At 40.0% G+C, this 17,777-nt stretch overlaps 1 protein-coding gene across 2 annotated transcripts in view; it reads right to left on the reverse strand.

The window, feature by feature from the left end:
• TUBGCP4 (tubulin gamma complex associated protein 4) overlaps positions 1 to 17,777 on the reverse strand; it is a 944,163-nt gene that overhangs the window by 814,244 nt on the left and 112,142 nt on the right. For both annotated transcript variants that reach the window (XM_044077538.1, XM_044077537.1), the window contains exon 3: positions 17,128 to 17,250. In XM_044077538.1, coding sequence (XP_043933473.1) covers positions 17,128 to 17,250 — 123 coding nt within the window. The remainder of the gene's footprint in view (positions 1 to 17,127; positions 17,251 to 17,777) is intronic.

A 17,777-nucleotide genomic window follows, 5' to 3' on the forward strand; every position in this document is an offset into this window, starting at 1 on the left:
TATCAGGGAGTTGGTAGGTGTGAAATTCAAGCTGCTGTATCCAGCTATCTTCAGAATATTTTATTCCTGGAGGGTCAAAGTCATTTTCTGATGCAGAACATGCTAAGGAGGAAATACAAAAGTTTGTCCAACAAAAAAGTGAGCTACCAAACAGAAGGGGATTCTGTTTCTTATACTTCTGATAATAAAGCTCATACAGAGACTATGCCAGTGAAATATTTCCAATGCACCAAAGGAAAATGCTCCCGAGACAAAAAAAAAAGCACAGAAATTGACTAAACGACCCAGGAGAATATTGGAAATGAACCACAGAATGGATATTGGAGATGGACATCAATAGGAAGACAACCAACAACTCAGAATTTAATTAATATATGTGGGATTATAAAGTATCAATCACATTTGTGAAATATGGCAGAAAAAGAAAACCTGGAAGTACTGCACTTTTTGACTCTGTTAAACTTGTAGAGGACTACAATGTATTTGCCCTACTTCATGTCATTAATGTTTGGAATAACACTGAGGACAGGGGAAGAGGAAGGAAGGAGGTAACTGAAAGTAAAACAGTTTTTGTTCTTAACAGCATTTCTATAAAGCATGACTTATTCTGCAGGTTATAAAGTAAAGCATTTTCAGCAATTTTGTGTGCAATACTGATACTAAACAGGTGCCCTTTTTCCCCTCTTTCTTTCTTTCTTTCTTCTTGTTCAGTTTTAAGAAATGTAGGCACTACAATGTAAAAGGAGCCTGCACAAAAGAGCATGATACAAGTAACATTTATATGTTTTTTTCTTACTTTTGCATAAGGGAATGACAGGATTAAGGCCCGTGGTGTTTTTTTCCAAATACCTTTATGAATGATCACCTGTGACATAGCCAAATTTCACATAAAAGTAATCACACTATAATTAACACAACTTCACATATATTGCTATATATCATATAACCTAAGCAACATTACATAAATTATTCAATTCCTGCCTATTTTTTAAACACAAAACATCTTTACTAAGCCAACATTTACTACATAGTCAGTCATACATTTATACAAATGAAACTAAACACCACCAATATAATCCTAGTTGCAAACATTTAACATCATAAACCATACTGACACACTCCCAGTGCAAACATTATACATCACTTATAATCTACCCAGTCTTTTTCAGTCCTGCTGCCCTTTCCTCCCTTTGATGTACTGTTCCCACAATTCCCGCTTTTTCCTATGTGGTTTGCTCCTACCCTATTCTACAGATCTCAATTCCAGTTGTTTTATCTCTGCTACTATATTCACTGCTTCTGGTATAGTTCATTTAGATTCTGATTTCCACTTTCTAGTAATTGCTTTTTTGGCAGACACCATTATTAGACACAGCAAGGCCTTACCAAGCCTAGGTAATTCCGATTCTGTATCATAGCTCAAAAAAATCATCTCCATCGTAAGACCAATCTGCCCATCCAGCATCTCCGACAGTGTATCCCGCAGGGAATCCTTAATGTCTGCCAATTCACCTCACCCCCAGAAAATATGTTCCCAATTACATCTTCCTTCCCTGTCGCACCTCCAACATTTGCTGTCTGCCTGAGGAAAAATTCTCTTGAGACTACTTGGAGTATAGAAATATCTATGCAAACATTTCCAGGCAAAAATTCAAAATCTTCTAGATTTTGCTGCATATTTCGGAGACATACACATATCCTCCAATTGGTTCTTTGTGAATTGCTTATCCAGTTTCTCTTCCCAATCCTTTCTAACCTCCTCTGATTCTTATAGTCATCATGCAATATATTATATGCTCTACTAATTCTTTCTTGTTTAATGGTAGCTTCTGTTCTAGATTCTACTAAAAATTCTACCAGTGCTGATCTTTCATTTAGGGCCCCCCTATTTCTTTCCCCTTGCCTATACTCTGATATCAATCCCTGATAGGGAAGGCAATTCCTAACCTGCAGTCCAAATAAATTCTTGGCATCTTCCCATTCTTTCATCTTTCCTTCTCTAGTTATTTTTTCCCAATACATTGGTCCCCGATGCTTTGCCAGAAATGGCCTGCATGTCACCCCTGGGCTTCTGGATACTGGCCAAGGCTCTTGCCACCCCTAGTGTCTTTTTTTTAGGCGGTGTTCTGAAGACCAAATTACCACCGTAACAGCTACAAACAAATGCAATCTGAGGGTCATACGGCTCAATGCTAGAAGTCTAAATCTCAAAATGCAATCGCTCGAAGCACTCCTTAAAATGGAGAACATCAACATTTGTGCAGTAACAGAGACCTTGTTCAAGGCAGCAGAAAGCACCCCTGCACTACTAGGCTATAACCCATTCCATCTTTAGGCCCCATAACTTGGACTGAAGCTCCAGAGGCGGTGGTGTTTCCATATTCATAAAGGATGCGCACACCTCCAGACTGGTAGCCCAACATAACGCATAAGATACTTCAGGTGCAGCTAACATTGGGTAAGACAGCCTGCAATAGGTCTCCACCCATGTCCCAAGATTTGCACTCCACATTCCTAAGCACCCTGGAGAATATTAGGGTCCAACCTAACATTCTCATGCTGGGCGACTTCAACTACCCCTCCATTGACTGGGAGAACTACTCATGTAGCAATACACTTGCCCAACGTTTCCTGGAATTCATTAATTCCAATACCCTGGACCAGCTCGTTCTTACCCCCACTAGAGGTAGCAACATCCTTGACCTGGTCATTACTAACATGGGAGACCGTTGCTCTACACCAATAGTCAACTCCTCCCTGGTTAGATCAAATCACAAACTAATCACCTTGGAAATACACATCCCTCCCACCACCGCCGCAAAGGTAACCACGATGAAAAACTTCTCCAAAGCTAACTATGGGCTCCTAAAAGCAGAGGTGGCTAACTTCATGGCACCCATACAAATGGAGATCAATTGCATGACTGCCGAATCACATACCAATGCACTGTACAAACACATACACAAATGCATGGATCTCACCATACCCAATAGAACCAAGACACTCTCCTCCAAATAAAGAAACCCAATCTGGTGGTCCCCTGCCATAAACAAACTCTACAACAGGAAGAGGAAACTGATGCGGAATAAGGTGAAGTCCAATGACTGGAAAAACTCCCTTATCAGCCTCATCAAATCCTCTAAAGCTAGCTATGAAAACAGAATTGCAGCAGTCAGTAAAGACAACCGCAAGGCCTTCTATAGTTATGTAAAGACCCTCCACATCAATACCCAGATTTGCTCTGAGCTACTGCACAATGGTACCTCCTATACAGAGCCAACAGATATTGCCAATACACTAGCCGACAGATTCAGTACCAACTTTACTCCCCCCCCCCCCAAGGGACCAGTCACAATACCAGTAGATTGCCAGGCACCCAGTATTACTGCTGCACAGTTTAAAACAGCACTGTCTAAGGCCAAGAATACAGCTTCTATGAGACTTGACAATATCCCTGGCTGTGTTCTACATGAACTACAGAGTGAACTCGCACCTCAACTGTGTGCCCTGTTCAGTCACAGCCTCACCTCAGGCTTTGTCCCTACCTAATGGCGCACTGCTACAGTCATCCCTCTCCACAAAGGAGGAGCGACTACAGACCCTGGGAACTATCGCCTTATTGGCCTGATGAGTCTGACATGCAAAGCCATGGAATGCATCATGATGAACCTATAAAACAATGATACAGGGAATCTCCAAACTCTGGATCCCACACAGTTTGGTTTTGTGAAGGGTAGATCATGCCTGCTCAACTTGGTTGACTTCTTTGAGTCAGTCACCAGAGCTGTGGATGAAGGCAAGGTGATTTATACAGCCTACCTTGATCTGGCCAAGGCCTTAGATACCATTCCCCACTCAGGAATCATAGAAAAACTCACTAAGCTAGGCATCAACCCTATATCACTAGGTGGGTTGCAAACTGCCTCACATGTAGAACCAACAGTGTGAAAGTAGTTGACTCCAAGTCAGACTGCCAACCAGTCATGAGTGGAGTCCCACAGGGTTCGGTCCTGGGTCCTCTCCTGTTTGGTATCTACTTCTCTGAAGTCCAGGCCAACACGAAGGGACTCTGGCTGACAAAGTTCGCAGAGGATTGCAAGTTGGGAGCTATTATTAACTCCCCAAGTGATGATGACATCCTACAGAAAGGCCTCACTGAGCCAAACAACTGGTGTCAGAACCATGGCCTTAAGCTCAATGCCAAAAAAGTGCCATCATCCCCTTTGGGAAAAACACGATTCCCATGAATTACCACATCGATGATAGTCCACTGAACACAGAAGGTGTTATAAGAGATCTGGGTACACAGGTTGACAGCAACCTCTCCTTTGACCACCACATTGCCGCTGTGGTCAAAAGGTTCTTCTATGTGGCACATCTCATTATTAAGGGTTTTGCATCCAGGAAGAAAGAGGTCATTGGTCTCCCTCTACTCTTCCCTCAGTAGGCCAAACATGGAGTACAATGCCCCATTTGGCATGTACCTCACTAAACACCTGCAACAACTGGAAAGGCCACAAAAGTACCTCACAAAGAGGATACTAGGCCTTAAACATTTGTCCTATATGGACAGACTCAAAAAACTCCAAATACTCTCTGTCTCATATCGCCTGCTTAAAGGCAATCTCTGCTTGACTTACAAAGCCATGTCTGACCCAGTTCTGTTAGAAATACTACAGCTAAAGAAATCCCAATTCCTCCACACCACACGCTCCAAAGACCTCAATCTCATTACCACAATCAACAGAATATGCTGGAGGGACAGGTTCATAACCCAGAGACTGCCCATGCTATGAAACAGACTTCCCATACATGTCAAGCAGAGCACCTCACTGGCCCTCTTCAAAAGAAATCTTGATGAGTGCATGGGAAATAGAGAATTCACCCCAGGGATCACTCCTGTGGCTTTACTCGACAGAGGCACTGGGAACTAAGGTTGGGTGGTACGATGCCAGGGTAATCCTATGGGCTAGGGTTGTAAAGGCTCCAGGGTCATTAGCCTAGTACACACCTATGAACCTATGGTCCCTTTGCCAGTTTTCTCCAATAAATTCCAGCCCCATCTTGCCTATTGTCTATCTCCCTAATTGTAGTCATCCCTATCAGCAGAATCTCCTTTCTCCAATCTCATGTTGGCTTAGTTCTTGGAATACTTTCTGCTACTTTATGAATATAATATTTTGTATGATTATTGTTATTCTCCTTAAAGGCCTGCATCCAAAATCCCAGTCTCTCGTTTCTTAATCTTCCCCCCGTTTCATCATCATCCCTTTCCACTTTGACATATAGTTTTCTGCTTGTGCTATAACAGTCTTCTGCTTGTGCTATAAGAGTCTTAACTGTGTAACTCAGAAATACCTCTTCAAAATTGGGTAAACCCAATCCACCCTGTTCTACTGGAAGAATCAGCTTATCCCACTTGACTCTTGCTGTCTTCCCCTCCCAGATAAAGTCATTCAGTTCTTTTTTAATTGCTATCCACAACTTCTCCTCTGGTTGATAAAAATATGCCTGACCTGTGTAGAAGACTAAAGAGACTAAAAACATTTTAAATGCTTTTACCTTATTACCCATATCCATATAACAAAGCTTACATTTTCTCAGTTTTTGCATTATCTTTTGTTTGGTCTCTTACCCCATATCCTTAGCTGCCACACTAGAATCATTTTAATCCATACTCCTAAATGCTTCATTATAGCATGTCCCCATAAATATGGATATTTCTGAACCGACTCGTGTGGGTACATAATTTACCACTATTGCATTTGTTTTAGCTTCTTTAATTTTATATCCCAAAAAGTTCTGAAACTGTCTTAAAATGTTCAACACCACTGTAAGTTCTCTTTCTGGTTTTGTCAGGTATAAAATAATATCATCTGCAAATAAAGCGGATTAAGGTCCTTGGCTTGATCTAATAAGCTTTAAGGGGAAGCAAGTAAATAAAAAAAAATGAATGTAATAAAAAGCTTTCCTCTGGCAAATAAATGTTCAAAGTGTAACATGAGAAGCTTGTATGTGAAATCAACTGTGTATCTGGTTCTCATGTTTCTATGGAGACAAGCTGATAAGGGCAATAAAAACCCAATACTTTTTTTTTTCTTTTAATGGCTAGAAGACAATGATTTTTGAAAGCATTCAAGTTGTTTTCTACATCTGGGAGAGGAATAAAGATAAGAAAAACAGACAGAAACACAAGCATTACCATGTGTATAAGCAGGGAGAACCTTCATTATAGACCAATTCAAGCTTGTGTGTGTAGCTGTCAATCTGGGAAAATGGTTCTTATTAGGAGGGCTAAACTTCAGGTCTTTAAGATCTACAAAGTATTCTGGGCTGTATTCCCCCTTTTTTTTTTTTTTTTTTTTTTAGGGTATTCATTAAAACAAAAAGTCTTGTAAGATGTTGCTGTTCTTCTTTCGGCTTTTCCCAGTTAGGGGTCGCCACAGCGGAACCCCGGTCCACTAATGATTGGCAGTAGATTTTTACGGTGCTGAGGTGCCAGCTCGACGCCCAACCTTCAACGAAGGCACGATCATTATACGCATGGCTTTCAAACACCACTTGACCGCAGGGAGGACATGCAGACTCCACACAGAAGGCGCTCCAGCCAAGAATCAAACGGGAAAACCTCTTGCTGTGAGGCAACAACACAACCACTGCACCACCGCGGCTTGACAATTTCAAATGGATATGACAAAAAACAACTGTATAAAAGATCAGCCTGCCAAGTGTAAGTGTATGCATGTAACAGAAAAGCTGAAACTGCACATGTTTTTTAAAAAGCCGTTCTACATAACAACAGGTGGGAATAATGGGTCTATGGAGATAATCGACATTTCGGAAAATCAAAAAAATAACAAAGAGATCCTAAGATAGAGTTTCCGAAAACTTGATCATCAAAAAAACCCTCACAAAAATCTACCTTTTTATGTTTTTGCCGGGGGGGGGGGCAAACCCCTCTGCACCCCCCATACCCCCCGCAAATTATATATACCAACTCTGAGATCACACTACAGTGAGAAAAAGGGTAAATTTCCTGATCCTCACTGTACTGCAATCCTCATTCAAAAGCGAGTCTTCAAAGACTCGATCATATGGTCTCAACCATACAGAGTTCAAGTTTCTGAAAACTCAATCAACTGATAGGGAACCAGAATAATAACTTCTTATCATAATGACAACACTTTCCATATTATCTTTAAATATGAATGGTCTCACACTATACACAAAAAAGAAAAAGATAAAATGCATAATGCAAATAGCTATGCTACAGGAGACGCATTTGGAAAGAAATAAGCAAGTGAATTTGATAAAGAAAGGATTTCAGGATGGTTATTCAGCGGAATAGCTGGGGAAAAGGAAAAGGGGAATACTTATATTAATTGCTAGCAGACCTCTAATAGTAATAAAGAGGGGAAAAAAGATAATAATGGTAGATCTGTAGTAGCAAGGGGCTTCTGGCAAGGGAGGAGGATTACACTGGCATGTATTTATATTCCACCTAAAACTGCTGCAATGGAGCTTATGAAAATTATGGGAGAAATAATCAGTTTTCAGCAGGGAATATTACTTATAGGTGGGGACTGAAATTTGATTTGCAAAAGTGAGGGCATATCTGGGGAGTCTAAAAGGGAAAGCAAAACAAAAGGAGAATGAGTTTTGAAGAAATCTATTACAATATTTGGTATGGAAGATGTGAATTCGGTAGTAGGAGCTCTGACAGAATTTATATGATATTAGCCAATGTACAAAAGTTGGGCTGGGCTAGACAGAAATTTTATTTCACAGGAACATGTGCATTTCATTTAAAATTTTGGCAGGTATCCAATAACTATTTCAAATCAAGCTCCAATAATAACTAGAATAAAAATGCAAGATAATGAAATAAAAAATGAGAGACTGGCACTTTCCTACCTCTCTGTTACAGAGAAAATTTTTAGGAATGGGTAGTGGAAATTATTCAAGAGTTGAAATTTACTCTGAAAATATAGCTCAAGAGCGAGATAAAATGCATGTGGAGTTTAAAAATAGGGAAGAAATAAAAGAAAAAGAGATATGGTTAAGAAATAACAAGAATTTAGAAGTACCGATGGTTAAGAAGTAACAAGATTTTAGAAGTACCGACAAAGGTTAAAGTACTGCAGAACAGAGGGAATCCCACTGAACAAGAAGAGGTACAACTGCAGAGTGCTGAAGAGAAAGTAAGGGACTACCTTGATAATATGCATGAGTTTAGAAAGATTGATGTTAAGCAGCTGGTTTTTTTTGTTTTTTTTTTTTTTTTTTTAAATAACTCCAGAGCACAAAAGCTTTTAGCACAACGGATCAGGCAACAGAAAGTAGAAAGGGTTACTTTATTTATTTATTGTCGTTGGTTTACCAGGATAGTCCATTGGGCCTTAAAGAACACGTTTTCAATGGAGTCCTGGGGAGAAAAGCTCCAACAGAATGTATTTTCAACATTTAACAGTAACAATTTTTATACAGAGAGTTATTAATAATTATGTATACTAAAAAGTAGAACTAATCACATTTAGAAAAGCAATCATAACAGTTAATACAATAAGAAGAAACCTACAAGTAATGGAATAAATGTAAAACATTAATACTGATTAGAGAACAAATTTCATAGCTACAGGTGTAGAGTAGAGCTAGTTATGTGGGGTGGGAACAACAGCATTCCCACCGTGAAGCTAGATGAAGGTGGAGAGACTTTTTGAAGGCAGAGTGGTTAGAGGTGGTGCGGATGAGTGGAGGTAGGGTGTTCCACAGGCGAGCGAGGCTGAAGGAAAGAAGGTTTTTGCCTGGGGGAGGAGTTGGTTTGTGTACTTAAGAGTAGATTTTGATTATTTTACCTTAGAACTCTGTTAGGTAGGTGCATTTTAAAGGCAGAGGAAAGAGAGGGATAGAGGGAAGGGTTGAGAATAAGCTTATGGGCTAGAGTTAGTTGAGTGTAAGTTAGTTAATTGGGAAGTTCTAGCCATTTTAGGTTATGGAGGGAGAAACAGTGGTGGGTGGAGGACTTTTGGCTGGTGGCGAATTTTGCAATTTTGTTATAGCAGGAAGTAAGTTGTTTTTTTAACAAGGACTGAAGATTAGTCAGTAGTGGGGCACCATATAGCAGGGATGGGATTAGGAAGGAGGTAGAGAGAGTGATTTTAGTGGCAGATGTGAGGTAGGCATTCTGTCTGTAAAGCATGCCAAGCTTTTGGTGTGTTTTTTTGATGTTAATTTAAAGGTGGGAGTTAAATTTAAGTAGGTTATCGATTTGGACCCCAAGTAGTTTGGTTTCTGACACAATTTCAAGAGGTGAGTTGTGTTGAGTAGTAATTGAGAAAGTACCCATGTCAGGAGGGATGACTTTAGAAGGGGTAAATAACATTAGTTTGGTCTTGGTAGCATTGAGAGCTAGATGATTACAAAGCATCCATTGCTCTGTGGAAGAGAAAGCATCTTGAGTAAGTTTTTGTAGTGTAGAGATAGAAGAGGCGGAACAGATAATAGTTGAATCATCTGCATATTGGATGATGCTAGAGAAAGGGATTGATTTGTGGAAGTCATTTATAAAGATATTGAAGAGAAGAGGACCCAGTATGGAACCTTGGAACTCCTGTAGGGGTACTAAGGAAAGAGGAGGTAGCTTTTTCCATTTTACAGCTTGACTTCTATTAGATAGGTAGCTAGAGAACCAGTTCAAAGAGGAGGAAGATAGGTGAAGATTAGAAAGTTTGTTTAAGAGCAGGCTATGTGAGATGGTATCAAGGCTTTGGAAAGGTCAAGAAGTAAGGTGGAAACAATTTGTCCAGAGTCACGGGCTTTATTTACAACCTCAAGGAAAGAGAGGAGGGCTGTCATGGTGCTATGATTGGGTCTGAAACCGTGCTGTGTGGGAGTTATAAGATGGTTGTCTAGGAGGTGGGGAAGGAGCTGAAGTTGGACACATTTTTCTAAGAGTTTAAAGATGGGGACAGGATGGCTATGGGGCGGAAATTAGTAATGTTATTATTGTTACCACCTTTATGTAGAGGTATAATAAAGGCTTGTTTCCAGATTTGGGGAACTGTGTATTCTAGTAGTGAGCGGTTAATTAAAATGCTAATGGGGTAGGCAAGAGTTTCAGCAGCTATACTGAGAAAGTAAGAGGGGATATTATCTGGAGCATTGTACATGGTTTCAATTTCTGAAGGAGTTTTTTAATAGTTGATGTTGGTATGGGATTTAGTGAGAAGAGGGGGCAGTCAGGAGGGGGAAATTTTGGGGAGTAGGAAATTATGATAGAGTTTGTGTAGAAGAGGGGTAGGGAGATTGTGGGTGAGGAGTAGGGTGAAGAAGTAGAGATAGTGGTGGATGAGGAGGTATTAGATAGTAGAGAGGAGTTAGAGAATGAGGAGGTCAATTTAGAGATAGAGTCAATAAAGAAGGAATTAAATTGGGTGGCTAATTCACGTTCTGGAGCATTTGGGTCTGGGGTAGGAGTATCCGGTTTGCTGGGGTGGAGGAGAGTAGAGATCCCTTTCCAGAATTTCTGAGGGTTGTTTTTATTTTGGTTTTGGAGTGTAGAGAAATAGTTTTGACGATCAGAAGTAGTGAGTTTCTTTGCTTTGTTTCGGAGCATTTTATATTCGTTAAGGAGTGGTGCTGTCTTGTGTTTTTGGTAGCGTCCCCAGACTTTGTCTCTTTGTCTCATGATAGCAAGAGTAGTTTTGGAGAGCCATGGGGCTGATTTAGTTTTTATTCTTTTAGTCCGTAAAGGAGCTTGGGAGTCAAGTAATTTTAAGAAAGTTGAGTTGAAGTATGAGACTGCATCGTCTAGAGATAATGTTTTTAGACAGTTCCAATTAATTGCTTGTAGTGAGTTTGAAAAGATTAATGGGTTGAAGTTTTTATGGTCACGGATTGTAATGTAGTTATGAGTCTGCTGAAGGATAGTGGGAAGCCAAGCTTAGGGAGCCTATAACAAGGAAAAGAACCAGAGATCTTGTCAGGTATTAGAAATATTTCAGAAATTTTATGAATATCTATTTAAGGCAGAGAAATGTGGAAATCAAGAAAAAGCACAAATGGAAATGTTTAAGGAAGAATTAAACATAGCACTGTATAGGTAAATGATGCCCAATTATTAACAGTTATGACAGGAGGAGATTAGATAAAAATGGTGATGCTATACCAATCTATAAGAAAGTCTCCAGGAACAGGTGACATTCCTGTGTAGGGTAGGCAGCTAGGAGGGAAGAAAGTGATAAAGATCTGGAAAGTTTTGCCCAACAGTGTTTTGAAAGGAGGAACAGCACCAACATCCTGGAAGAAAGCTGTGGTGGCTGTAATACCTAAAAGAAGGTAAAGACCCATTGATCAGATACAGCTTCATATAGGCCCATTTCCCATTTCAACTCTAAACCATAATTATAAGTATTTATGTCTATAATTGCTAAAAGAATAGACAAGGTAACGCTAAATTTGATAGATATGGATTGATGTGGTTTTGTGGAGAGGAGGCACACATCTGACAAGTATAATAGAATGCAAACACAAAGGGAACAGCTGAATTGGCAAAAACTGCACTAGTAACCAAAACAGCCAGGCAGCAACAGCAGTAGTCCAATGAAGGTCTATCCCTCAGCAGTGTACCAGGATAACAAGAAACACACAGTTCCCAACAGTACAAACTGAATAAAACTTTATTTGATTGAAGCGCTTTTCATTTCACCAGAAGGAGTTTCATGCGGTGAAACAAAAAACGCTTAATTAAATAAAGTTTTATTCAATTTGTAATGTTGGGAGCTGTGTTTCCCCGTTATCCTGGTGCACTGTTGAGGGATATACCTTCATTGAAGTATAATAGTATAACAATGATCCAGAAGGAAGTAAAATGTAAGAAAATGTCACTGTTGTTGGTGGGCCTTGATGCAGAGAAGGCATTCAAGAAAGTAAGCTAGGATTTTATGAGTACGGCAATGGAAGCATTTCAATTCCCTGATAAAATAATAAGGCTGATTAAGAGGATATATGAGGGATAGGAGGTGAAAATCAAAGTGGGAGGGCTCCTCTCTGATAAGTTCTGTTTGAGCAGAAGAACCAGGCAAGGGTGTCACTTTCCCATTTGTTACTTGCGTTATATTTAGAACCAATGGCAAAGAAAATAAGGGACATAACTGCTAAAATAATCAAGAAAAGTTGGTTTTATTCGCAGATGATATTATTTTGCACCTGATAAAACCAGATACATTCTGAAACAGTTCCACTTGTTTTCGGGATACAACATTAATGACGATAAAACAAAGGCAATAGTTGTAAACTATTTAATCACACGAGTTGGTTCAGCAATACCCATATTTATGGGGACATGTTAAATAAATTACTCAGGGGCATGAATTAAAAATGATTCTGTTATGGCAGCTAAGGATATGTGGGAAGATACTAAAATGAGGATACAAAAGCTGAGAAACTGGAAGCTCTTTTTTATGGATATGGATTACAAGATACAAACAATGAAAATGTTTTTAGTCCCTTTAGTTTTATAAACATGTCAGGCATATTTTATCAGCCAGAGGAGAAGTTGTAGATACCAATTAATAAAACGATTTGAAGAAGTTTAGCTAGGAGGGAAAGAGGACAAGAGTCAACTGGGATAAGCTGATCCTTCCAATAGAACAAGGTGGTTTGCTATTACCTGATTTGAAGGTGCATTTCAGAGCTACACAATAAAGGCTATTATAAATGACACAAGCTGAAAAACTATCATTCAAAGTGGAAAGGAATGATGATGAAATGGAAAATCTCAAGAATTAAGGAGAGAATGAGACTGGATGCAGGTCCTTAAGGAGTATAACAATAAAGAATATTATATTCATAAAATAGCAGAAAGTATTGTAAGAACTAAGCAAACATGGGAATGAAGAAAGGAGATTCTGCGACAGTGATTAACTGCAATTAGGCGTACACAGAACAGACCAGAGGGAGATGGAATTTACTAAAGAAAGCTGGCAAAAGAACCAAGGTATTGGGAACAAATGATTAGAGAAGGAAAGGTAACAGAATGGGAAATGTCAAGACGACATTTGGATTGCAGGCTATACAAAATATTGCACAACTCTAGGAATCAATCAGAAGAGGCCAGAAAAGTTAAGGAAGAAAGATTAGATATCCAACTCACAAAGAAACAATGACAGAACATATGTATGACTCCCAAATATGCAACAAAGTCTAGAAGATTTAGGATTTTTGTCTGGCACTGTTTATATAGACACTTTTATACCCCAAGCAGACTCCAAAGAATTTTCTCAGGTAAATGTCAACATGTTGAAGATGTGAAAGGGAAGAAGTAACTGAGAGAATATGTTTTGGGTGTGTAATGAGTTGGCAGGCTTTAAAAATGACATACAGAGTATTCTGTCAGGAATACTGGGTGAACAAGTAAGTTTAACTAAGGAAATTATTATTTATTTTTTTTTTTAGCTGGGATACAGGATCTGAATTGCCCAAGCATAATAAGACCTTGTTAAGTTTAATTCTGGTAGCTGCCAAAAAAGAAATTACTAGAAAATGGAAATATAAATCTAAACCAACTGTACTTGAAGGTGAATATTGTAACAGAGATAAAAGAACAAGATGTGGGATCTTTAGAAAAGGGTAGGAGTAAATTACACAGAAAACAATGGAAAGTGTACGAACAATAATGCAGAAAAATGTTTTGGAGGAGGAATGCAGTTTAACAGAAGGCAGAACTGAATAATTTATGTAATGGTGCCCAGATTACAGCATATATGACAAATTATGTGATATGAAATGTTTGTAAATATGAACTTGTTAATATGGTTTTATTACTTTTATTTACAGGTAAGTTTGCCTAAATCACAAGTGATGAACAATTCAATAAAAGGTTAAAAAAAATGTTGACTCCAGATCCTTTCTTGTCTGGTGGGACCTCCTGGCTTACTAGTTTTTCCAGCAGTTTTTCGCATTTCCTGTGTTACTGTCCCTCTTTGCCAGGCTGAAACATCTGAGAGGGACTTGTTTTTTCATATCTGAAAGGGATGTGAAAGAGACAGAATATCCTCGAGTTATCACTCAATGCAGAAGAATCAAGCCCCCCCCCACCCAACCACCCCCACTCCCAAATGCCTCCAGAGAAGGGCAGCTGGCAACCACCCAGGAGTGCTGGAAGGGCTTGATGCTATGAAAGGACCTCAGAACCACCGATTCTCTGGTCTACCTCTGCCTCTTGGGCAACATTCCTTAAAAAAATTCCCTTATCTACCAAAGTCCTGGGCAAAACTCTAGAACTTCCATAATCAAAATGTTTTGCACTTTCCTGATTCTACAAAAGAGACCTCTAGTGGGTACAGAAATGGATTCTAATGGCAGACAAGGTTTTGCCATCTTGTTCCTTTCTGGTTAAGGTGTCCTTGACCATAGGATCAAATAAGATTAACCCACAGAAAAGGATTTTCAAGGAGGACATCCGGAAGCTGTCCGTGAAATCACATAAACGTATCTTGGCAGGACAATGAATAATAAGACCAGTAACTTCTACTCTGGTTGTGACACTTGTTGCTTTAGACAACAGACACATCAATACATTGGAAACAGACTGTATAATTGCCAGTTATGATTACAGTGTCATATGGGACTTCACCATCATGCAACACATCAGCGATTTAGATAGCAATTCTGTCAAATCCCTCTATAGTTTGGTCAAATGAAACACATACAGTGCTCACAAGGCAAAATCCGCTGAAGCACAGAACCAATTTACAAATCTGTCTAGCTCCCTAGACTCTCTATTAGTGGGGTGGACAGAGGCACTCACCTCAGGGAGTTCCTATTTAGTAGCTGCTGCCACCATGATGGCATGCGATGCAGGCCCTTTATTCCAATGTGCCCTATCCTTCAGAGACACTAAAATCATGTTTGACTTGCATGGGATAGGTTCTACAATGTCCAGTTCCTTCCCCACCCATTTGCATGTTAGGTTGACCAAGCCTCACACCAAGGGTGGGCCACCCAGGTCATAGATGAGTCCAAATCAAAAGCCTGAAAAAACACAGATTCTTCCTGGAACAGGGAAATTGGTGGACCAACCACCTCTCAAAGTAATTTAAGGAGTTCTCCAAAGGAGACATCTTCCAGAATAGATCTGGGAACCCTTCTCTTTTGTCAAGGTCAGTGTCTTTGTTTAAAGACTCCTGAACAGAGTCTAAATGCTTCCCCTTTCAATTGTTTTCCTATGCTCCTTTGATAGGGGAGGCGCTGGGAGAGAATCGGAAGCAAAAAGAGAAACCTCAATTTGGGTTGGCTTGAGGCTAGTACATGCCAGCTGTCCCAAAAATAGATGATGTGGAGGGGCATAACAGCCAGAAACTGTAGAATTCTGGGTTATATCCAAGAAAAGTATGGGTCACCCCCTCTCTTGAGTTGGCAGAATCTTTTCAAACACCATAAATGCAGAGGTTGTGAGAAGGGCCTCCTCAGTTCCAAAAACCATGAAAGATGTCCATGCAGGACACTGCCCCCATTAGGATCAAAGGTGGATGCCAGTACTGAGCTGTTAAAACTGGGAACCTTGGAGATAACCTACATCCTGGGCCTTTGGCTCCTAGATCCATCCAGCCCTGAAGCTGTCAGAGTACTGTAGGTCAGCGAAACTGTCAGATTCGACAACATCCAGGTTATCGGCTTTAACAAAGGGACCACATGGGAGGCACTCTGACTTAAAGTCAATGATCTGATAAGCGGACTGGAGAAAGAGAAATGACCATAGGAGTGAAATGGCAAGGTCTCACCACCCCTGCAGTGGGGGGAGCGGGAATAACCACAAAGTGTATCTGGACCTTCAAGAGGATAATAATGTTATCCCAACCTACTTCGGACAAGCTCCTAGAAGACCACATCAACCCAAAAGAAGCCATTGAGGATAGTCAGGAGGATTGGTGCCCTGTCCTATCTGATGTGAGATAAGAACAACAAATCCAGCAAGTCAGAAGCAGACACAGATCAGATCTGAACATGATCCAAACCCGAAGCCGCCAGAGAAACTACTGGATTGAAGGGCTGAGAAACCTTCAGATCTGAAACCTGAACATCAGCGTCCTTTAGACCTATCTTTAGAGGGATCTCTATCCCTGTCCTTATCCTTGGGTCTGTCCCCCTTCAACCTGTCAACCACCTTTTGGAAGAGGGTGACCCTAAGACCAAAGATCCCATTTCTCCTGCTTGGACAGGAAGAAGGTCCTTCAACACCAGCTTAGATCAGTGGTCCGACAGCATCCTTGGACCAATGGATGCATATATGTCATAATCTTCCTCGAGGTAGGCAGAGCACCAGAAGTAAACAAATTTGTCATGTGGATCCTGCGGTGGAATCTCATGTGACGTGCATTTCTTGAAGCCTGAAGAATTGTCCACCATACTGGAACAAGCAAACCCTATAAGAAAAAGAAGAGAGGAAGTTCTCAAAACAAAGTTAAAGACCTAAAAATGAGAAAAAATCCAGACACAAAGGTCTCTAAAGAACACCAACACTAGATATCCAACAGCCGTCCAGAACACAGCAATGACCATGACTACAACTTGAACACAAAGAAGATTTTTTGTTTCCTTTTTTTTAAGCCTGTTCTCAAGGGTAGGACAGGATAAGCAACAGCAGCAGCGACAAGAGTAGTCCAAAGAGACCTCCCAAAGCTAGAGAAAATTTCACTTCTCTGAAATGGAAAGAGAATGTATCAGTCATTTAGCACAGCAAATGAGATCCGAGGGCAGTAGAGCTAGGGATTCATTATAAGACAGGGGAGGATCTTGAGCCTTGGAGCCAAAGGTTGTGCACTGGCCTCAGATCAATACCCAAACAGGTTCAGGTGGAATGAAAAAAATACAGCTTTGTACAAAATAACTGCTCCTTTGAGTCAATAAAATAAAACTGAAATCATGGACATCTCCTACTTACAAGCATACACAAAGACAGGTTAGACAGAAACAGCAGCTGCTGTATTGCTTAGTGGGAGGAGAGAGTTATCACTGAACAGTGTACAAGGATATAAGCTACAACAGGCAATTAACATCAAAAAGACAAAGGAATTTATCATTATTATACGTAAGCAGCCATGTAATCTTATGAAAAACAATTCATACCTCCTGCTCCAGATCAAGCAATGCCTGTCTGTAGGGCTGAAGCATAGAGTCCAGACCAGTACAGAATGCCCGTAGATAGATTCCATGTAATCCTGGCTGCCCCAGCTGAGAAGGCTGATGCTCCTGAGTAGGGAGAAAATGAAATGCATTATATTCACAAAGTATATGCCTTCCTCCTTGATAGAGCACATGCATTTTTATAGAATAACACAATTAAAAATACCATAACATGGAAATCTCATGCAGTTTTTATAGAAAAACACAATTAAAAATACCATAACATGCAGTCTTAGAATACTAATTTTCATCTGCGATTTACTTTATTACTAATTATCCTGTCTGAGTATCTGCTTTCTCTTAGTCCACTTCATTTTAACTGTATTTATTTCAAGACATTTCAATAATGTTTAAATTTCTTGCATGTGCACATGCACTTTTTGTTATGTCTGCACAACTTGTGTATGCGTAACCAATATTACATTGTTATGGCAACAGGTCATGGGTAGACCACAACATGGTCCACCTTAAAAATGGCATCTCCAACCGAAGGGTTAATCTATTTTTAACTTGCTGAGTGACATAGGACAAATTAAATTCTCAGCAGTCAGTGACTGGTCTGTAATAGTGTATTCATAAGGACAGTTAAAGGG

This window comes from Protopterus annectens, chromosome 7.part0 (genome assembly GCF_019279795.1).
Source record: "Protopterus annectens isolate FY-2018-M chromosome 7.part0, PAN1.0, whole genome shotgun sequence".
Lineage (NCBI taxonomy): Eukaryota > Metazoa > Chordata > Ceratodontiformes > Protopteridae > Protopterus > Protopterus annectens.